This window comes from Leptosomus discolor, chromosome 3, assembly GCF_034619465.1.
Source record: "Leptosomus discolor isolate bLepDis1 chromosome 3, bLepDis1.hap2, whole genome shotgun sequence".
Lineage (NCBI taxonomy): Eukaryota > Metazoa > Chordata > Aves > Leptosomiformes > Leptosomidae > Leptosomus > Leptosomus discolor.
In genome coordinates, this window is record NC_141393.1 from 43,111,722 (window position 1) to 43,134,827 (window position 23,106).

At 40.2% G+C, this 23,106-nt stretch overlaps 1 protein-coding gene across 1 annotated transcript in view; it reads right to left on the reverse strand.

Moving 5' to 3' along the window:
- Positions 1-1,615: 1,615 nt before the first annotated feature.
- Positions 1,616-23,106, reverse strand: part of RTF1 (RTF1 homolog, Paf1/RNA polymerase II complex component) — a 29,652-nt gene continuing 8,161 nt past the window's right edge. The window contains exons 3-18 of the mRNA XM_086462217.1: positions 19,370-19,517; positions 17,694-17,898; positions 16,171-16,285; positions 14,441-14,552; positions 13,474-13,609; positions 12,678-12,855; positions 10,634-10,716; positions 9,321-9,408; positions 9,124-9,231; positions 8,472-8,549; positions 7,179-7,300; positions 6,756-6,813; positions 6,119-6,196; positions 4,884-4,979; positions 4,486-4,597; positions 1,616-2,655 (exon numbers count right to left, since the gene is read on the reverse strand). Coding sequence (XP_086318343.1) covers positions 2,549-2,655; positions 4,486-4,597; positions 4,884-4,979; positions 6,119-6,196; positions 6,756-6,813; positions 7,179-7,300; positions 8,472-8,549; positions 9,124-9,231; positions 9,321-9,408; positions 10,634-10,716; positions 12,678-12,855; positions 13,474-13,609; positions 14,441-14,552; positions 16,171-16,285; positions 17,694-17,898; positions 19,370-19,517 — 1,824 coding nt within the window. The 3' untranslated portion in view covers positions 1,616-2,548. The remainder of the gene's footprint in view (positions 2,656-4,485; positions 4,598-4,883; positions 4,980-6,118; positions 6,197-6,755; positions 6,814-7,178; positions 7,301-8,471; positions 8,550-9,123; positions 9,232-9,320; positions 9,409-10,633; positions 10,717-12,677; positions 12,856-13,473; positions 13,610-14,440; positions 14,553-16,170; positions 16,286-17,693; positions 17,899-19,369; positions 19,518-23,106) is intronic.

Sequence of the window (23,106 nt, forward strand, 5' to 3'; positions counted from 1 at the left end):
CTATTCGAGAGTACTTTCTTGATGTATTATTCTCAATGTAAGAGGTTTGCATAATAATTTACTGACTGTTACCTCTCTCTTAAAAGTATTTCAGCAGAATTGAGAGACTTTGAGAGAGTAAGTGGCAGTTTCATAGTTGCAGATAACCAGGACATAGTCCATCATTCAGATTCACATTCTAAACTCACTGCATCTGCTCTGATTTGGTTATCTCCACGACAAGTTACCTGCAACACTGTATGAGTCTCATCAACGTTTTGGCTGTAGTACAGATTATTCCTGTGTCACCAAATGTAGAAGTTACCTAAAACCAATACACCAAGGGCAAGCACATTAAAAATACTGAATTTGAGTTAACTTTACCTTTAGAGACCACTTATCACTGTGCCTCAGATCTGAGACATTTCTGTGGAAAAATTAGTTCCTGAATTGCTTGATTTGGCAACTATTTCTGCAAAGCATTGGAGAGTGATTATTTTGAAAACTGGCTATTGCAAAATTAAGTTTAGATTTTTTTTTATTACAAATCTGTAACATCATTGAAGCTGATGAAAAAAACAAAATCATATCAAATGCATATCTACACAGCGAATCACGGTATCACCTATGAAATCATCATGGTAGATTCCATAAATCCACCCTTAAAAAGTTAAAAGTACATATATGTGAGAGCCTATTACAACTCCAGAGAAGCTGCTAAAATAGGCCATCAAATAAAGCCGTCTATGATTACATATTTACAGAATAACCCACATGTGTCCTAGAACTATGGACTATTCAGTAAATAAGTATTGAAGGATTTCTAATTATTTGTTTACATGATAGGTAAGAGCTGCTTCATAGGTTGATCTTCTTTTTATACACAGATCATAGTATCAATCTGCACACAATTACATGACGTTTCCATAATGCTACTGTTAAAAAAAGGAAGATAAAGTTAAATAAGAACTAGATTAAAGTTTCATTAAGAATCCAATGAGGAGTATCAAACACAGGTTTAAATGTAACCAGTGTAAGATTTCAGAAAAACAGTAATGCTCTGACACAAGAAGAGCATCAGCATTTTCCCTCTTCAGGGTCCCCCAGAAACATTCCTATCCAGTTCAGTGCTTAAGTTATTATATACGTACTGGCCTGAGTAGGAACAAACACGTGCTTGCACGCCTACCTGAACGAGGGCCTGTAACCTTTTAGACTTCTAATTCGCTTTTAATTTAGTTCTTAGCTCCATATATTCAGTCGTATCTTGTTTGGAAAAGTTCTTTGTTACATGTCACTTATATTTACACTTTGATTTTTTTTTAATTATTTTTTTCTTTTTACACCTGAGTGATAATTTAGCTGTCACTTTGTGTCCAGTCAAATATTCCATAAAGCCATACAATTCCCGTGCTAGTGTTGCACTTCGCTTGTATCAGTTTATATATGAAAAACGTGCATCAGCTACCTCTCATACATTACCCACTGACCTTTCTACTACGTCCTTACTGTGTCCTTCCCCTTCCACACAAAGTGATTTTTATTTATTTATGTTTTAATTTTGTTTTGTTTATAGAAGCCCCGTTTAAATGGTTCACAAAGCAAGAAATAAAGTGAGCTGGAGCCCAGCAAAGACACGATGACTTTACAAATATGTAATACTGAAGGCTTGGAGAAGAAATTTAAGCCCAAACAATGAGCACCCCAGGGCCATCCCAGAAAAAGCTACTTCACTCAGTTACAGCCGGAAACTCCAGATGTGCTGTAGGTGACAAATTCCACATCAAGAACTGTGTATCTCTCTCTCATCAGTTAAGTGTAAGTAAAAAAGGGAACATGAAGTTAAACAGCTATATCAACCAAGCCATTTTAGTAAGAAGAATCACATTTAATGAGTTTGTTTCTTGCAATTTCAGATGCTCAAGTACAGCTGGTAGAAATTCAAAACAGCCGTAAAGAACTGTGACAGACGGATACAAATAGTACTGCAGCTTAAAAATGATAAAAAACACCTGAAAAAAAGTCACACAACCCTCCCAAAAAAATTTACACTTTGAACCTAAGCCAGTTTTTGAAGATTCCCTTCTCCAAAGCTAGGATGAAGGAGGAAGAAGAGGAAGAAAGTGCAGATGACCTTCCAGCCACAAAGGTCTTGCGCCAATGCTTATTCATCGTGCCTGTGGTGGTATGTAAGGGGAGATCACCAAGTGCTGATTCTGTGACCACCAAGAGATTCCTATGGAAATCCAGACCTCAGGCTAATACTGAACACAGAGTGGACCAACGAGCTGCATCAACAAAATAAAAACAAAACTCAAACTAAAAGAAACGGGAAAACCCCAAATAGCACAGATCCACATTTGTGAGGGGGGCAGGAGGAAAGGGCAAGAAGGGAGGTCTATACAGTAAATAGTTGAATGGTTTATGTTACAGATGACTGGCAGTTTTAAAGAGTCTCTTCCCAGCTCCATTGCTGCTCCAACCCAGAAGGGAGAACTGAAAAGGGAGGAAGAAAAGGTAGGACATCGTCATGGAGCATGCAGGATCAGAAGCAGCAGAGTGGGCGTGCTCAAATAAGCCCCCGCCTCTTTTTGTAGTCCTCCAAGTTCAACGATCGCCGAGGGGCACCATCTTTTGCTGGTGGAGCCTTGGAGGTGATGGCCAGTGCCTTAGATTCTGTTAGGGATAAGAAAAGAGTGAGGACCAAAATACATGAAAACTACAGATTTTTACTTGTTGCTTTTGATGACTACTTCACCACAAAATCACGTTTGGCTTCACTAGTACACACATCAGGTTAGAATTTCAGTTAATAATACAGGCAGTATCTGGTAGCTTATCTTCATAGATAAAGCATGTGCAATATTTACTCTGATAATCCAGCTTTCTGCTGATAAGTGTACTTTCATTTCTTAAGAAAACTACTCTATAGCACACTGAAATCACAATACAGACAGCGCCTTCAGGCTCACTTCTGGGATCTTTGATAAATCATTATCCCATGAGAATAGCAAGCACAAAGACACAGATAAGTGGACAGAAGTCAAACTTCCTATCCATGTCTACAATACAATTGTAACCAATCCTCAGGTTCTTCTGCTAAGAGAGGAGACCACACAAAGCAAGATGCCAAAATGGTGTTCCATCTGAGGAAAAACACCCAAACAGCCCTACTTAAACCTCTACCTATATTGTGCATGTCTCGTCCTTCTCTCTTCAGTCCCCTCCACCTCCATGGTTTTCAGTGTTCTTTAGCGGCTAACCCTTATCTGCTTGATAACTCTCTGAAGATCACAACTCTCACTATCTGCTTCAGGAAGTCTCCTAATCTTGGCACCCTACCTCATTCTGCAGTCTTACGTCCAGAGTTCCAATCTTGATCTAGTTAGGAAAGAGAACCTCTCCTACTTTCCCTTCTTGAGGTTTTAAATCTTTGTGTGTTCTTACAGTACTTCCTAAATTGTTGTCCTCCAACGAAGTTCAACTCTAATCCTTCTAGTAACGCAAGGGAAAATAAGCCACATAAATCAAATTGCACTGGTATACTTCCATGCTTTCCCTCCACTGGAAAACTGTTCAATAGGACAAGAGGAAACGGCCTCAAGCTGCGCCAGGGGAGGTTTAGATTGGATATTAGGAAAAATTTCTTCACCAAAAGGGTTGTCAAGCATTGGAACAGACTGTCCAGGGAAGTAGTTGAGTCACCATCCTTGGAGCCATTTAAAAGATGTGTGTAGACATGGTGCTCAGGGACATGGTTTAGTGGTGGACTTGGCAGTGTTAGGTTAACAGCTGGACTCGATCTTAAGGGTCTTTTCCAACCTAAATGATTTTATAACACTAAACTGTTCTTGCCACGCATTTCAAAGTCAAGATCACAAAGAGAAAGCGTCAGCAAGTTTGTATCTATAAGCATACCTTCACTCCCTGCCCAGTGTTTTGGTATCCTTAAATTTTGCTTCAATACCAAAGTTAGGGAACAGCAACTTGGTAAAGCAGCAGGTTCAAAAATCAAAGAAAAACACTTTATCCACATGTCCTGTTCCATATCTGTGTACATGCTATGACAGACACCCAAAGCTTATCTGTCCTCAAAAGCAATTAAGACAAATTAACAAAGTAAGTATCAAGGTAGATATCAAGGCTTATTAAATACAGAACTCATCTGTTACCCAAAGATTATGCAAGTCATAGATACTGTAGGATGGAAGAATACCTGAGAAAACACTTGTTACCTCCTTTTCCCCCATGGCATTTGGAGCAAGGATACAGGGATATATAAGCTTTCAGTCTAACACAACACAGCTGTTCTTGTTTTCTCAATGGATGTCACTAGCACACATCCCCTCCTCCTCCATTCAAGATACTTGCCATGACAACAAACATTGAGTCCTTGCTTGCACTTTCAAAAGCCCACCAATGATTTTGAAAGAACTATTCTGGAAGAAGTGAGCTCAACAAAATGATCTGGACAATCACATCCCCAAACTCAGCTGGAACACCTACCTGAACTGGGAACCTGAAGATCAATCTTTACATCAAAGTCATGCACTTTGAAAAGATCTTCTGAGAGGTCACTGGCTGATTTTGAGTTCACATCTTTGTCCTTCCCTTGACCCTGAAATAAAAACTACAGGTAAGTCTCCAACCCTTACCTGTCCAGATAAACAGAGATAAAAATGCTTTTTCCTCACTTCTGCCACGAACATATTTAGTTTAGCATTCATACTGCTAGAGAAACTTAATTTTCTTTCCCTGAGAAAAAGCTGTTTCTTTTCTATCATAACGCCCTACAGTATACCCATTTCTGGAACAGAAGCATGCACATCTACTATTAGTCATAAGCTTCTAGAGCAAATGGTGACAGTGGGAGGAATGTAACAGAGACAGAAATGGAAACTTGCCTTACTCATGTCCTTTGGAGCATCTGGTAATACACCAGACCCATATTTTGCATTTAGCTGGGCGAGGATGGCGGCTTGGACAGCAGGATCTCTGGACTGCAGAGGGGAAAAAGAAAAAGACAGACAAAAACAATCACTGTACTTAAACTGGTGACAACTATACTGCCATTTTGTTAAAACAGCACTCACATCCATGAATCTAAAACCGTAAGAGGCTATAGATCAGTTAGCCCAATCTTCAGGACCTCAGAGACAATTAAAATCATCCTGTTGGCTGTGTAATGCGTTTGACAGTAACAAACTAAAAGTTATCCTCCCAGAAAGTCTTTGAAAAAATAAGAAACACATTTCCTGTTGATACGGTTTGCTCCTGTGACTAACACTACTGTTAGATGTGTTTGCTTTCCGCTTACAGTTCTGGCTTAAACAATCTACAAGAGAGAAGAAATCTTTAGAAGAGTTTTCTTTACATATAGTTGTCTATCATAATAAAGCTAACCATAATCATAAAGTTATGATTATTTTCTAATCAAGAATTATTTCAGAAGTAATTATTTAATTCAGGCCCTGCAACAAAATTCCTTTTCTATTCCTTTGCCAGTTTGTGGAGACTGATGAGAGCCAACCTGATATATTTTTTTAATTTTTTTTTTTTTTAAGTACTGATACCAGAACAGGCCTCAACAAAGCCAGATTACTTAGATGATCACCTTGCTATCCATCATTTATATAGCTAGAGACTGCAGCAGCAGGTTTTGCCACAGTATCACAGGAAAAGTTTGTGCTAAACTACTTTATCCATCACAGGCCCAAAATGTCTGATCTCCTTTCTCCTTTCAACAGATCTTTCAGGAAAGTTTCAACTAATTAGAAACAAAACAACTAAAGCAAACTGTCTTCCCAGAGCTAAGTAAATCTGAGTAATCCTACATAGAAGAACTCATTACAGAAGTCTAAGCCACATCTGTTTCTCCATGTACATACTCACACCACTTATGTCCTTCACACTTAGCATTAAAAAAAAAAAAATAAAAATTAAAAATACTGCTTTTTACTTCTTTTGGAATAGTGAGACCAGGATCTCGCTCAACTATACCTCACTCTGGCATCTGGAGTGTTAATAGCATATGGCACAGTTGGGAATGAATACAAACATTTTCCTTCCTACTCTCCACATTACATTAGTTTCTGTTTCTCTGCAAATTGCCTCAATTGAATGTAAGTATTACACTCACATTAGACACTATCGTGGGCTTGCACTGCCGCCTAGTAAAGGGGTCCATTTGTTGGTTTTTCATGCTGTGACTTTCAGCCTGAAGAAAAAAAGCACACGGTCTTGCAGAGTTAGCTATTTGCACCTTTGTCAAACCTCCCATAGCACCCTGTCCATGCAAGCACTCATCAGCTATGTATAATACCAAGATCAGAGGAAAACCAGCAACACCATTACCGATTAGAAAGGTTTTGACACACCCACAGTCCCATGCTTCACAGGGCAAAATTGTCCTTATTGAACATAATACACAACTCTCAGGATAGTAAAGGCTTAACCATTTGCTAACAAGCTTAACTTTTCCTTAACAGAAGTGTCACTGCAGAGAATTGAATATTTCCTTTACTATTTTATTCTCTGAAGTCCCCTTTCCAATTTCTTTGCCATAAAAAATGCACTAAGTCACTATTACAATCAGTAATCTGCTCATAATTGAGTTGATCAAAAGTATCAAGCAATCTGCTTTAAAATCAAGTCATTTGCCTATATGAAAGATCTTATAGATCATTTAAAACATGGAATAACTTCACCATGTAATTATCCCCCTTTGCATAACTTCATCTCTACTTGTACAGAAGTATTAATTTAGCACTATTTACCACAAGAGCCTTCTCAGACTCAACGATATTCCACTCTCTGTTTCTCTGGTTGATGTAACTGCAGAAAGGAAAAAAAGGAGGGTGGGGGAAAGAAAAAGAAAGTGACTATCATTTGTTGATCCCTACTCAACAAAACTCCTGACAGCTTCATCCCGACCTCAAATTACTCTTATTGCAACACAACTGCTACCTGGGGTATGTGGAAGAGAGTTCACATTTTTGTCAGTTTTAACCGAATAACAGACACAAGGAAGTGAACATAGGCAAACACTAATACAGCCATCATGATATATATTTCACAAATACATTGTACAGGGAAGAAGAAACAAAATCTTGCAGTTAATTCACTGCTGCACTAGTTTCTCTTCTCCGTATATTCTGATTGATATTATTTAAGAAAGAAAATTCACAGTATCTGCTTACCTGATTGCAGAAATATTTTTTGTTCGTTGACGATCCAGGGCCTCTGCTCTCTCTTCAAGTTCATTAAGCTGATCTTGAATCTGTTTGGCCTTATCTTGGTCCCCCAAGTCCTCAGCCATAGCCTTCAACCAAACATTTACTCATTAGGCACTAATCTCTACCACAGAGCTAGTCGGAGAAACAAGGGGCAGACCCATGAATCAGCCAGCTAACTCTATTCCAGTTGCAAATGTTCCACCCTGCATGGTAAGAACACCACAAAGAGCTAAACTCTCCTTACAGCTCATGGCAAAACAGGACTTCTTACTCTGAAGAACTACTGTGAAAACCTTTGAAACCCCTTAAACTAAGCAAGATGTAGGAACACTAGGAGGAAGCACGAGGAGGGCAAGTCAGTTAGATGATTTAAGTTACAGGCTTGATTAAAATTTAATATCACCATTTACCAGCTCAGGAAAAGAATGATTATTCCTGCAACTGTCAGGTGCCACTTCTTTCAGGGAGTTGGAGAGTCCCCTACCACACCACCAGACCAACAACAGTAGCTTATTATGCCACCTGGTGACAACAAGAAGCAACTGCACTCTTCTGCGATGGAAAACTAACCATTTATATACTCGTGCACACAGTCAAATGATGACCAAACAATACAGTTAAGCCAAAGAATGCAGAACTACAAATTAACACAAACTCTTTGCTTTTATTGTACATGGATCACGAATGCCTTGAAAAAGGACTGCACAAATAGAAACAAAACGTGTTATGCCTATCTTTGTCTTCAGAGATACTTAAAACTGCGTGCTTTCTTGGCTTCTCAGCCCTGTTAGGTCTATGCATTGGAGGAGGTCCACATGCAAAGCAGTCCAGTGTCAAGTACATATCGAAAAGATTACTCTGGTGAAAGATAAATTACTGGCCATAAAATGACAATTCTGTCACCCCTGAGTAAAAGACAACCTAACGTGAGTTTTATTTTTCCTATTTTAAAAAGTATAGGAAAACAACTTTCAAATGTTATTACAGGGTACTCCGGGGGGAAGAGTTTCTAAAGCAGAACAGCTAAAGACCTTCTTGTTTAAAGGCCAGAAAGAGACAGCTATAAATTGCTGGAAATTGCCCTTAGAAAAAGAATGCAATAGCTTTCAAGTGTCCGGAACCCAGCACTGAACCTTGAGATCCACCTTTTAGCTGCGTAGTTGAGCTTACTGCTGACTACTGCCAAAATTCAGATGAGCTCCAGTTCTTCAAAACCAAAGACTGCATTAAGCTTGCAGGCATCATCTGATCTCTCACCTTCTCCTTTAACAGCTGAGTTTTCTTCATAGCGTAATTTGGAGGTGCTTTTCTGAACCTTTCCTTCTCTTTCACAATCTGTAAGGTGCAGAGGAAATCACAAGAATATGCAAATATGAAATGTCTATTTCAATACTTTGACACTAGAAGCAACAGATCAGTATCACCTAAGAAATGTACTTACTGCCACAGATTCGTACTCATGCTCTTTCTCTGCAACATTTTAATTTATGACTTGGTAATGAGTTACAGCTCCATTCCCCTCACTTAAGACCTACAAAAATCTAATGCTAATCACATTTGGTCAGTATTGAGCAAGTATTAAACTGTAGAAATTGTGATAAATGCATCTATCATGATGCATTCAGAACTTGAAAACTAAGCTGCCATACTCAAGTTAGGAGATCAGAGCCCTGCAACACAAGTTCAAGAGGAGATAACAGCACAAAGGATGAAGCAAAGCAGGAGTGAGCACTGAACAAGAGCTGGATCACCAAGCTACTCTGTCCAGTTATGCAACTTCATTTTTAACCTTTTATTTTCTTCTTAGGAAGCAAATACCATGATTACTTTTGCTCTGTAACAGGTAGTGGTCCGTGAGTTCCTGTCACCTTTAAGTACTGCCAGAGCCTCACTACAATGCACAGTTTACCTCCTCAATGTCCTGGTCATTAAACTTGTAGTTGAGGGCTTCCTTGATGGACACTTCCTTTTTGTTTATCTCATCTAGTGTGGGTAGCTGCATCCCAGCAGAGAACATCTAAACACAAGAGACAAAGGGGTTTCTTTACACTTAAAGTATCCTTGGCAGAAGGCTGCTAAGAAGAAACTGAAGTCTAGCAAACTTACCGCTTCCTTCCACTTCATAAACTCACTTTCAGTAAATTCCTGATTTGAGACAAACTCCAAACGAAACACACGTGAATCGCTGCCATGCCTGCAACAAGAAAGTGTAACAACATCCCTCTCTGATGAGCTGTGATCTTGGATCTATAGGTATAAACCAATTCAAGAAGCCCAAAACCAGACACTCAAGGCTACTCTTGTGGCTCACATGCTATCTATTCCTAACTACAGTCAGGTCAGTCACAGTTCAGAAGCCCATCTCAGCTCAGTACTAACGCAAAGGAATACTAGACCGTGAGTCTGCAGGAAACACTCAGTTGTGGCAGCAAAACCCTCATGAAGAAACAGACAGAGACCTCTCTCACACCTAAAACTTATGTAACCTATTTGATGACCCATGGCATGATCTTCAGAAACCCAAAGCTCCTTCATGTTTGGACCAGTAGAAGTAACCTTTAAACAGTACTGAATTAGACAATGCTGGAGCCAATCCCTACCTAATTTTTCATCAGTTGGCCAGTCAAAAGACAAAAATCCCTAAACATTTGCTGCGGAGCACTACCAGCTAAACTACTATACTGCTACTAGCCAATACTAAAATTAGTTGCCATGGTGTAAATTTCACTAAAAGCATGGAGCTCTCTCCTGAGATAGCCTAAGAAGTTATTTAATGTCACAATGGATGTAGATAAGACTTTTTTTCGACTTCACACTTGCACCTCTGTGCATTCTCCACATGCTTTCCTGTTTCTCCCAAATGGTTAATGTCTTCTTATTCTATCTCACCAGGATGTTTTGTATTGTAACTGCTAACCTCCACCTCATGATCCTTATAAGGGCCTAAAGTATAACTGAGAAATCCGATGCTACATTCAGCTTCTTCCCTCCAAAGTACCAATGTAAAATTGTAACATGTATGCCAGACTCCATCATGTATGCCTTTAAACCATACATATTTCTAACATCTGATTATAACAATAGGGGAGAAAAGATATAGAAGAATATTGCAAAGCTCAAGAGGCATATACGAACAATCACGGGTTACTAACATAACTGAATTGCTCAGACGTCAACATAATCACAAGTCCCTGCATGAGATTTTTTTTTATTTTTTTTTTTTTTTTAATAATTTCCATTATGCCGAAGGGGAAACAAAACCAAAACCAAACAAACCCAGCCCCAACATTCTAGTAGTAAGTGGCATGGCAAGGCCCAGTCTGCTTTTCAGCTCTCATCTCCAAACCACATACAAAACATTATTTGCTATGAAAAGGACACTGATCCATGAACTGATGAGCATTACTTTGGTATCTTACCGCAACTGTAATCCTTTGTTTGTCCGGGTACCACCAAGCTGGTAAACCTTTGCGGTCTCTACCACACCAGTTATTTCAGCAACCTATATCACAGAATAAATACACAAGAGGAAGGATGCAAGAGGGTTTTTTTGTGTTCCTAGAATATATCTGGCATAGCCAAGCCTTTTCACTAGAGGTCAAAAACCTTAATCTAACTAACAATTCTAACTAAATCAAGGGAAGCGAAACTCTTCAGTGTACATTATCAGGTACTGAATTAGCTGCTTCATGCATCACCTTTGAGTTGACGAATTGTACCATCTGAATGCTTGATGCAGGTTTTCTGTCTTCTCAGTTCTGCCTTCCTGACCAAATGGTGCAGACTTTCCTACTTTTCCTATTTCCTTTTCAGTTAACACTGGATTGGGTTAACACATGTCCCAAATGAAATACGGCAGTGCTGCTCACATACTAAACACAGCCCCTCTGGGAACATTTGTAATGCAACTCTAGAGAATATTATTGCACCCAATGATTCTGTAGTCACACCAATGAAACAGAAAAACAAAACTGTGCTCTCAATCACCTACCTCATCAGGGAGGCACACTGATGTTCTAGAAACACTTTGTAAAAAAAAAAACAAACCCACACCCACAAAAAAAACCAAGACCACCCAATAATTTGGGAACATTCCCTGAAATACGGAGTGAATGTTACTCATCCTTACTTTGTTAAAGCAGAGTCCTGAACTCTGGTTTGCAATACAAATGATGAGACAAGACAGCCTGAACCAAAGCTGGAAGAACAGGCTTTGTTAGTGCTCCTTCTCTCACTAAATATACCTCTTCACCTAGCTGGTCCCATAGATTTACACAGATCACACAGAATGGAAGCAGTTGGAAGGGACCTCGAAAGATCATCTAGTCCAACACCCCTGCCAGAGCAGGACCACCTAGAGTAGGTCACACAGGAACATATCCAGGTGAGTTTTGAATGTCTCCAGAGAAGGAGACTGCACAACCTCTCTGGGCAGCCTGTTCCAGTGCTCTATCACCCTCGCAGTGAAAAAGTTTTTCCTTATGTTAATGTGGAACCTCCTCTGCTCCAGCTTGCACCTATTGCCCCTTGTCCTGTCATTGGCCATCACCAAGAAGAGCCCGGCTCCATCCTCCTGACACTTGCCCTTTCTGTATTTATAAACATTGATAAGGTCACCCCTCAGTCTCCTCTTCTCCAAGCTCAAGAGACCCAGCTCCCTCAGCCTTTCATCAGAAGGGAGATGTTCCACCCCCTTCATCACCTTTGTGGCTCTGCGCTGGACTCTTTCAAGCAGTTCCCTGTCCTTCTTGAACTGAGGGGCCCAGAACGGGACACACTATTCCAGATGCGGTCCCACCAGGGCAGAGGGGAAGGAGAATCTCTCTCCACCTACTGACCACACCCCTTCTAATACACCCCAGGATGCCATTGACCTTCTTGGCCAGGAGGGCCCATAGCTGGCTCATGGTCATCCTGCTGCCCACCAGGACCCCCAGGTCCCTTTCCCCTACGCTACTCTCCAACAGCTCAGTCCCCAACCTACACTGGTACATGGGGTTGTTCTTTCCCAGATGCAAGACTCTACACTTGCCCTTGTATTCCATTCAATTTCTCCCCGCCCAGCTCTCCAGCCTGGCTGGGTCCCACTGAATGGCAGCACGGCCTTCTGGTGTGTCAGCCACTCCTCCTGGTTTTGTGTCATCAGCAAACCTGCTGACAGTGCACTCTGTTCCCTCATCCAGGTCATTGATGAATATATTGAATAGTACTGGTCCCAGCACCGACCCCTGAGGGACTTCACTAGATACGGGCCTCCAATTAGACCTTGTCCCATTGACCACAAAATTTATTTACTTTTAAACCAGTCTCCTCCACTTCTCTGGCAGCAATGATGTTTTCTGGTTATAAGCAATCTTTTTATATTAATCACTCAAGCAATCGCAGATACCTGAGAATTGCTAAGCTGCAAATGTTATATTACAGCACTATAAAAGGAATGAAACTCCTTGAAACTGAACTCACCCGATAAACAGGTTTGCTGTTGTGATTTCCAATGCCAATACGGACAAAGCAGCCAGTGACTGTCTTGGCAAAGAAGGGCATATGACACCAGCGTTCCAGCTTGTGTCGCGACAACCGTACTCTGTTCAGTTCTTCAGGCAAGGACACTGGCTGGGACTTAGGAGGAATTTCTTCTTTCCTGATTTGGGAAAGGTGAGAAGGAATAAAGAAAAATAAAGTAGAGATATAATCACTAAGAAAGGGGTCCTTAGGAAGGTGCAGCATGAGTGCTAACTGTTTAAATCACTAGTAAAAGGAATGATTCATCACACACTAGTTAACTCTATGCACGTGAATTAAGAGAAAGTCTTAAAGTGAAGTCCCAGACTTGATACTCGCTGCCCCTGCTACCACAAAGCAGAAAGACTCACGCACCAACCAGTTCACAGGCCAACGCTTTAAGATAAGCCAGCACACACCTCTACCCTGCTAGTATGTCAGGGTTCTGCGGTTGCTAAACTGTAGGGCTAAACAAACCTGTAAACAACAGAGTAAATGGGGCTAAAGGTAACAGCAGGGAACTGAAGTTGCAAATCCATCCAAGGTAAATCAGTCCCATGTACCATGACACAGAAGCTGAGGACTCAAATCTGAGCAACGCAAGGGTGCCCAGTGGCAAAACTACTTCACTACTTTTACTAATTTGTTACTTTTACACTGAACTGCTCCCAAACAATCCTCTAAAACAGCATGTGACTAACAAAGTGGATCTCTTTGAACGCACAAAAGTAATCATAGTCCAGTGTTTACTACTTACTCCTCTTCTTCATCGGAGGATGAGGATCTGGATGAGCGATCACTTTTCTCACTAGACTTATCATCCTCCTCCTCCTCTTCATCATCAGAGTATACTTCACTGGTTTTTAATGGCTGTTTTTTCGCAAGCAGTTCAGCTGGGGGAAGGAGGACAAAGAAAAAGCAAGCTCTAAATTTTTTATGAAACCTACCTTTCAGAGCTGATTTTTTTTTTATTTTTTTTTTTTTAAAAAAGGCAGATAGCTGTTAATTTTACGCCGGATACAAGTGCCACATGTTCAACTCCACTAGTAAGCTAGGCACTCCATTGTATAAACTCAAAAAGAGAAATCCAAGTATTTAAAAGCATCTTAAATTTCAGTTGTAATTATCTTCAGTCTCCCAACTTGACTGCACATGGCAATACAAGATGTGTGTAACAGCTGGATATACAAGATAAAACTATTACGATCAGACAGCTCACTGTTATTTTGCAAGGAAAAAAGAAAAATCTCATGTTTGGAGAGGACCACAATAAAACCCAGTAGAGTAACAACAAGGGTTGCATCAAAACGCTGTGGCAAGATGGACAAGATGATGTGCCAGCGAAGAAATAAGCGAATGTAGACAAGGTAGCACAAATACCATAAATACTGCTTGAATGGTTCAGAAATTAAATAACAGAATCTAAGGGACCAGTTCAAATACATGAACTAAACATTACTAAGTGCCATGCAAGCGATTGCAATGAAAGTTTGCTTTGTTTTCAGACCATTCCAGGGAGAGGTGGAGAGGAAGAATACAGCATCAGTGGTGCCAAACAATACCCTAGGTGGTCGTGTTAGGCAAAAGACCAAGGAAAACACAGACACAGAATTCATTCACTCCGACGTGTAGGATTGTTGCATTAGTTAGAAACAGGAAACAGCACTTTCAGAAAGCAGTAATAATGCCTCAAGAATTGTAGCAATAGCAACACTCTTTCATACCTGTCCTGTTCTTCCTCTTCTCTCTTTCTGCTTTTAGCTCCTCCATGGCCTGAGATTTCTTGTCTAGCTTCTCATCCCGCTTTGATCGTCGCTCTTTGTTATGTGACATGACCTAAAAACATGCACAAAAAGCTCCTCAACACCCAGTGCAATCCACAAATTGAAATGCATTAACACAAAGATTGTTTGCACACTTTGAAAACTTTTCAAATAGAAGCTACTAACAAACTCCACTTTGAAATCACCTTTTTTTCAAGTTCATTTTTACAGAGGCTAGGGAGAGTGAAATCAATCTGAAGCATGTCTCTTTTCTACTTTGTATCAAAAATAATGAACATACTTAGACTTCAACGTTTCTACCACCAAGTTTTAGTCTCAAAACTCCTCCTTAAAGTTAAAAAAAAAAAGGACTAGAGAAATAAAATGGAAGTAGTTCTGCAACTAGAAGTTATGAAGAAAAATTGGGTGAATATTCTTCTCATTTGCTTCTCCTTCTGCAAGGCCAGATCAAGGCACTTGTTCTCATTCAGTAGCAAAGAGAAAAGTTATGGTCAAAAAATAGTTAAAGCAGAAATAAAGCTGTGTGCAAAGTCTGCAATATGGATCCAAATCTTAAATGTTGTAAATCTTCTAATATTTTCCATTTCTAACAGGTCTATCTGGAATACCAGGTAGCACAGAAAGCAACTTCTATAATAAGCATAAGAGACAGACATTTGAAGAAAATCAGAGTAACTTCTGGAAGGCACTGTGAAAGAACTCTGCATAAGATCATTTTATATATACATATATACCTAAACATTATGTATTATATATATGGACTATATAAATATACACACACACGTACATACACGGAGTTGAGATGGGTAGGGAGACAAGATTCACTCCACTTAACACGTGCTTAAGGGAAAACCCATCTCACCTGATTTAAGCGTTAAAAAATCTGTTTCACTAGAAAACAACATGGAGGCAATCGCTAGCTGGAGATGCCCTTCTCCATTACCACAGAGACAGAGGCGACAACAAGTGCGAAAAACCAACCAGTTCTTAGATGGCTAAAGTTAGGCAAGATGAATTCCATCCCATTCTGGGAGCCTATCTGCCCAGACTCTATAAATAGTCAAGGGCAGGATCTAAACCATTTGAAACTACAGCAAATTCAGCCATTTGAAACTACAGTTCAGTTACAGAGGCCTCACCCCAAAAACTGGTATTATCCTCTTTCTACTGAGGCAGAAAAACTATAGAACTACCTCTGCTCCTCCCAGCATTCAAGCTTTTCCTTGACATCCCTACTAGTAGAAACTAAGCATTCTTTCCATTGTATGTACATGCAAAATAACAGCTGAGCAGTTTCTAGCCTGCTCTCTCACACTTTCACTTGCAAGAAAGACTGCGTATGTAACGTTTCAGGCTGAATGACAGAAGTTTGGCTAAAGGAACTGTAAAAGGTTGCCTTCCTGTTCTCACATGGGAGGATATTACAGCAACTCTAGATATAGCTGCAACTTTGCATTTTTCATTAAAAGGAATTATCAGTGCACCCCTCAGCAGGCCAAAGATGTTAATTTCTTTAAACGAACTGGGAAGGCTAAAGATAGCTTGAGCATATAAATGAACTAAATTCTGATCTGCTTACCAGACTGTTTGACAGTAAAGGAAAACAGGGGCAGAGAAAGGCAGCACTGCCAAGGGAAAAGGGTTTGTTACTAAAGAGTTTCATTTCCTACCTGGGATTCCTGGATCTGTGTGAGTTTTTTCTTCTCCTGCTCTTCCTCTTGCTTTTTCTTTTTCTCTTTCTTCTCTTTCTTTTTCGCTGTTTTTAGTTTCTTCTTGATTTCAAATCTAGTAACAGATATTGAAACATAAAGAATGTATGAAAGAATGCTCTCTCCCTGAGCAAAGTACTGCTCAGATGTTATCACAGCTTAAGTTGTTAGGCTGTAAGGAATACTTCCGCTGCTTGCCCCAGATGGATAACCCTTTAATGCTATCCTGTCCCCCATTGCCATACCCTCCCTTCCCCAAGAAAAATAAGGCGATGAAAAGCTGAGCACAGAAAAGTGCAGGCTTACAGACAGCTAACCTCAAGGGCTGAGGAGACCACACAGCAATGGCTACTCCCCAGAAATTGGTCCTTACTCCATCTTCATCTTTGCCAGTTAGTGACCATTGCATGCTGCCTCTAACTCTAAACACAGTTGGCTATTTCACATCATTTGAATCTCAACAGCTAAAAACTTGGTTGTCTAAGCATAAAGAAGTTAGCGTGATAGTGGCTTTAAACTCCACCTTTCTACAGGCACTAGTCTGTATAAGAATGACTGCAAAGAAGTCTCAGCGCGTCATCCTTCAGCAGCCACATTCCAATCCCACTCAGGCAGTTTCTGCAGCCTAATTTGGGCACTTCCATTTCTACCTTCACAAAACGGGTCTCCCTGAAATCTTATTTTCAGCCACTGTATTCAGAAGAGTAGTGATTTCGCTGGAACTGTCCTGTGACTGAGATTCCACTGCACCATGGACTAGCCATTGCTTTAGTGAAGTGTGCATATGGACAAACACAACGAAAAAAAGTTACTGAACTTCCAATAACTGAAATATTTTCTGTTAGACACATGGGAAGAAAAATACCTTTACTACAAGGAAGCTGCCTGACAGGACCATGTTACAGTAACAAACAAAACCACACCACCTAAGGTAGAAATGCACAAATGATCCCTTGAAAACGACACATCCAACACCACTCCTCATTATTTCAGTATCTGTCTCTTCTATTAGGGTCCCAACCAGCTTCGCACCCATATAGAGGCAACCCTAACACTGCTCTGTGCTTCACCACAGTTTTCTGAAAAATTCCAGAAGCTCACATACACCTTACACTTTGTTCACCTTTTTCCAAAGTATCAGTGTGTGACAGCTAATACAAAAAGGACAGAAGAGAAAGCTGTCCTTCTGACTGTCTGGCACCTAGAAGGCAAAGCAGTAATACAGTTACAACGGTAGCAGACAGAACCATGTGTATTCAGCAGCAGAGAAACTTTCAGAAAGTTACTTTTACAAGAACACACAGAATTCCTCCTGTGTGCTTCTCAACTAGCTACAAGGATAGTTTACACAGAAAACCTACAATGAAGATTAATTCACTTTATAGTGCTGAATGCTTGGATCCCAAACATGAGAGCACAGTCAGCATACTCTCCATACAGCCTGTATGAATTTGCTACTGAATAGCAACAGATACAAAATTCACCTTCTCTTTAGCACTTCTCTCTTCTCTATCCGGTTAAACAGCTCCTGCTCTCTCTCCTTTTCTGTCATTTGTTCCAGTCGAGCTCGGTCTTCTTCATCTCCCATCAGATCTTCTCCATAGCCATCATGGAATTCCTCATCTTCGGATGAAGAATCTGAATCTGAGCTAGATGAGGAGCTGTTGCTTTCTGAGTCAGAGACTTCTCCTAAATCAAAAATACAAAGCAGTAAGATTCAACTGGGGCAAAGCCCAACCACTTCACTGTAGCATGCTAGCAAAGGATACGAAGGATCAATTTTACACTCCTCTTCCACTGTCCTGAAAGCGTACATACCATGACAACTAAATCCAGGAGGAAATACTTTATTACACTAACATACGCATGCTAAAAAATGCGAATGAGTGGTACTACATGTGAACACAAATCGAGTTATAAATAAGAATTCTTAGCAGAACAAGCAAATTTTAGGAGGCCTCAAAAGGTTAAGATTTCTATGCTTATTCACTTATGTCCCTGAGAAGTTGCTTATACATCCATAACTTTGAAAGTGTGTGTGTGCATCTCAGATGCCACATTAACCACTGTCAACACTCATTATAGCAACCTGAAGAACGAAAATTTTTCATTTGAAGACTGCAACACTATGAATTGCTACATCACAAGATAAAGTTGAAACACTGCTCTCATGACTGGCAGCCATGATGCTAGCTCTATTACTGTAACAAGCCCTCCCAGTTACAATAGGCTTAGGGAACAGCTGACTCACCAACAATATTGGGTAACACCACCTTTAAACTTGATCTAAGTCCAAGTGCTTTGATTACCTCACCTAAGCAACTGTATTACACCAAATCCCAAAAGCAGACATTAGGATTCTTTCTTTCACTTTCATTCTGGTCTCAGTATTTCTGGAAACTTCCAGCTTTTCAAGCTTACACTTTGAAAAACCTTGATTTGTAAGCACTGATATATACAGGTTCAGTCACTTCACGCTTTTGTCTGTCTCTGCTGTGCTATACTTAAAACTGCAGGCTCCTTCATACTTTTTAACTTTGTTTTTTTAGTATCAACTGAAATTGCAACTAACCACCTGCAAACTTTCACGGGCATGATGAAAACAGGAAAGAACACAGGAAGCTTGCCCAGCATTGGAACAGTTTCAGTATTCGCGTGAAAAACATTCTGACAAAGTAATGATTTATCTTCTTCCATATCAGTATAAATGTGCGAGAATTCCAATTCAGAACAAATGCATGCCAGATAAGCTTCTATTTGCATCACGCAACACTATACACCTCTCCCTTTGTCATCACAAGAAGTTTGGGAAGGAAAAATATGTCCCAAAGAAGAAAATGCTACCTACACTACAGAAGGGACATGCTAGAAGGAAGAAAAGAATTTTCCAGGAGAAAGTCAAGTAATGGAATGTGTCATACATTCCGCAGCTGAAACACTATTCAGTGTTGTGGTTGTAATGGAGTGCTTATAGCAATGCTATGCTGAATTACATGCACTTCAAGCCAAGTTTAAGAGTCATCCAGACTACCAGTAACACAAAACAAACCTCTTTAAAGGTAGTCTTTAACGTCACCATTTAACGTTACTCTTCAGCATGCAAAAAGGGGTAACTTAACTTGGAATTACACTGTAAGTAGATGCACGTGTGTTATCTTACCCTCTTCAGGTGCTGAGCTCTCAGCCGAGCTGTCTTTATCCGAGCTGCCTGAAGAGGCAGCTTTGTTCGTCTGTTTCTTCATGGTTCCTTTCTTCTCTGCCTTACCTGCTTTTCCCTTTTTTTTGTTTTTAGAACCTCCGACAGTCCACTGCAAGGAAAGAACCAAGAATGAAACACGAATATCACTCTCTTCTCCCTCCTCCAAACCACTGGAGTAAAAACTACTGATAAACAGTCCAATACCTGACAGCAACAAATCAATCATACAAGGAAAACAAACAAACAAAAGCCAATAGGAAACCTATCAAATGAAAGCATTTTACAAGAGTTTTTTTTTATTTTTGGGGGGGTGGGGTGTCATGTGTTTTGGGTTGGTTTTTTCTTTTAAAAAAAAGAAATCAGTTATCAGTGCAAGCCAACAGTTGGTAGGACACTCCTTTTAAAAAACCACAAAGACTTCGGAGTCTGCAATATCCATGAGAAGTACTGAAAACATGAAAACATTCTCCTAGGAAAATAATTTTAAACAAGTGTCCAGCTGCATTTGTAAAGATAAGCTTCAGTTTACTACTATTAAACAGAAGCAACAGATGTGTTTCCAAAACTAGTTTGTTCAGGAGCAGATTTTAGATTTCATGAATGCACACCAATTATAATACATGACAGCCTTTCTAAAACCTCAGTTTTACCAAGAGTACACAGCATCTGTATTTTTATGCAACAAACCAATAGCGCCCCGCTCATAGACTGTAGTGCCACTGCCCGCATCCATGTACACAAGTCGGAATTAAATTACAATCACAGAAGTCGGGGGAAAACAAATATCGTCAAGTCCTAATTTTAATTTTCTCTTAATATCACGTCTTCAATTAACTTAGACTGCAGTTTCCAAGCACAGGACTTATACCACCACCCACACACGGGCAGCAACTTTAAATCCCAAAGTCCCAGGAGAAGAACTATTATTTACCTTACAGTGTGATTTCTTATTAGAATTTTTCCAACTTTTGCAGCTACCTGGGTAAAGCCAGAAGGGAACAGAACTGGTAAGGATTGCCTGTGTTTTATTTTAAGGCTTTAGAATATTTTGCACTTCACTACCTCTCCTAGAAATTCTCCAGGCCCAAGACCTACAGGTATAAGACTGTTTCTTTATATTTATATATATATATTTATATATACACATATATTTTTAAACCGTTATCCTCTTCATACCTGTATATTACTCATCTTTCATGCACATCATCATCTGTTCAAGCACGCAATTACTAAAAAAAATAATTACTTATTCAAATGAGCAAATACTCTTTTGCATAACTGAGATCTGGTGCTCAAAACTACTCTAACCAGAAAAAAAAAAAAAAATCTTTAGATTCGACCTCAGGTGCACACAAACTTCAGGCTTCTCACCCATTCACCCCTTCCCAGGGGCTGAATCAAGCCCATCTCTGCAGGCAGCAATCATTGCATCAAATCTGATGACTTCTTCTGCCTGATTAGGCACCGTCTTCAGAGAACCCTGATGATCAAATAATCTAAATGAAACTCAACGGAGTAGTTAGAAGCCACAACCTGATCTACCGATATCTTCAGAATTTCTTAGGTTTTGATTACTCATACCCAGCCTTGTACCTTCCATATTACCAACTGCTTCATCATCACCTTTAAACAGCAGCTGTGTACTCAAAAGTACCTGTCAAAGGCCAGGCAGAAGTTTTGCTTTCTGAGATAGAAGTACAGCTACCTAGTGATGAGCCTCCAACTGCAAACCAGACCCTATGCAGTCCCCCCAGTCTGTTATGGTCCTTAGGACAGAGGAGAAGCTGCACAGAAAGCATCTGACTTTGTATCAGCCTGAGCCTGCACTCAAGTTTTTATTGGCTTCCACATTAAAGTTTTACCTATTCAGCGCTACAACACTGCTGCCTAACAATACTCCTGGTTAACTATGCCCATGTAAATCAGTTAAGAGTAAGCTTGTACTCTGCCTGAATCTGCTCAAACCTCAACGTTAAGGAATCATCTGTCAGGTATTACAGAAAAGTGCATTTTTGCTATTTGTTCAAGAGCTCACCTACTGCCAGCATACATACCAGTGAAACACAGCAGTGAGAAAGTGAAACTCCGCATTTAGCGGGAAGGAGCAGAGCCCTTTGAACCAGGGATGCAGAGATGCCTCCTTCCCAGAGCTCTGCCACTTCTTTCCACTGCTTTAACACTGAACTATACCTTGCCTCAGCATGCTGGATAGCAAGGAAGCAACACAGAGAAAGCCACAGTATACACCACAGTTATATCAAGACCTTGAGAGGTCATGCTGAGATGAAAGAAATTAAGATCAGATAAAAGCAGCAGGACTTCAGTAGTTAAAATGTTTAATAGCTGTAGATACATATGTTACAGACCACCATTTTCAGCCTTTGACTCACAACCAGAATTGTGGAGAGAACCTGGGTCCAGGGAAGATGAAGCTGAAGAGAAAGCTGGGTGACAACTTCTTGAACAAAAAAAAGTAACAAAAAAATCTGCTCTAATTAGGAAATGTTGCTTTGGTTTGTATCTCACCCTAGAGAAGGTTTATGCAAGTGACCTCTACATCTTTTAAGTCACAATAACCGGTTGCCACCTCCTAGTTTCAGTGCCGTCACAAAGGCAAATTCTTCCTCATCCAACTCAGGTGCTTCAGGTGTTATTCAGCCACCCCAATCTCTCATGCATGCCTGGTCATTCCTGGTACCACTACAGGACAAGACAAGGGTTCGAGCAAGCCTTAAGGACAAACAAATCATCAAAAACAGGGCATAGTCAGTATGAGGCTCTTTTAGGCTCACAGATTGCTCTGAAGGCTCAGGAATCATCAGTTGTCATTTTGACACTGAACAACAACTCTGAGTGGTCAGAGAGACTGGATGACATCAAGTTTTCTCTAACAGCGAAGAAAAAGTCATAACAGATTAGCAGGTCTGGGGTGGTGGGGGAAGACAATACTGGAAAGCCATGAGCTGCAAGGCAACCTGCAGTCCAAACCAGTCTTGAGCCCCTTCCTCATGCTCTAGCACATCAGAGGATATCAGAAAAACAACATGTTTGCGTGTAACATCAAGTAAAAATGCACACACAGTTATCTGAAGCATTTGTTCCCTCTGTTTCCCTTAACTCCATGCATCTCAAACAGCAAACAATAACTGTATTTTCCAAAATCTGTCCTCTATTGCAGCTTCTCCAGGTTCCCCCTTCCACTTTCCAGCCAGGCAGAGCCAGTCAACACTTCTCACACTCTTGCCATGACTACCACGCCTCCTCTAAACAGCCCCTCTATTCACTGCTGCCTCCTCGGCCACCATCTGGAACCCTCCATGGTTCCAGACACAGCAAGTTAATAAACCCAAGCAGAAGTGTGCTGCAACATGGCTTTCTGCTCATTGTTTAGTACTCACAAACAACAGAGCTTTATGGTTCATTCACAGGAAGTATCCAGAAGAGCATTTCAACTTCTCCTCTTCCTTCCAAGGAAAAACCCCACATTATAAATTAGCCAGATTTAGAAGTCAGCTTCTACAAAACCAACTACACAAAATGACTGAAGAAAATTTATAGCTCAGCAAACCTGGAACATATTTCCACTAGGGAGATGAAATGAGATTGAGGAGAAAAAAAAAAAAAAAAAGAAAAAAAAGAAAAAAGTGAGCTCAGAGTGCAGAATGCAGTAGAATTGTTTTACCCCCGCTGCTCAGAGA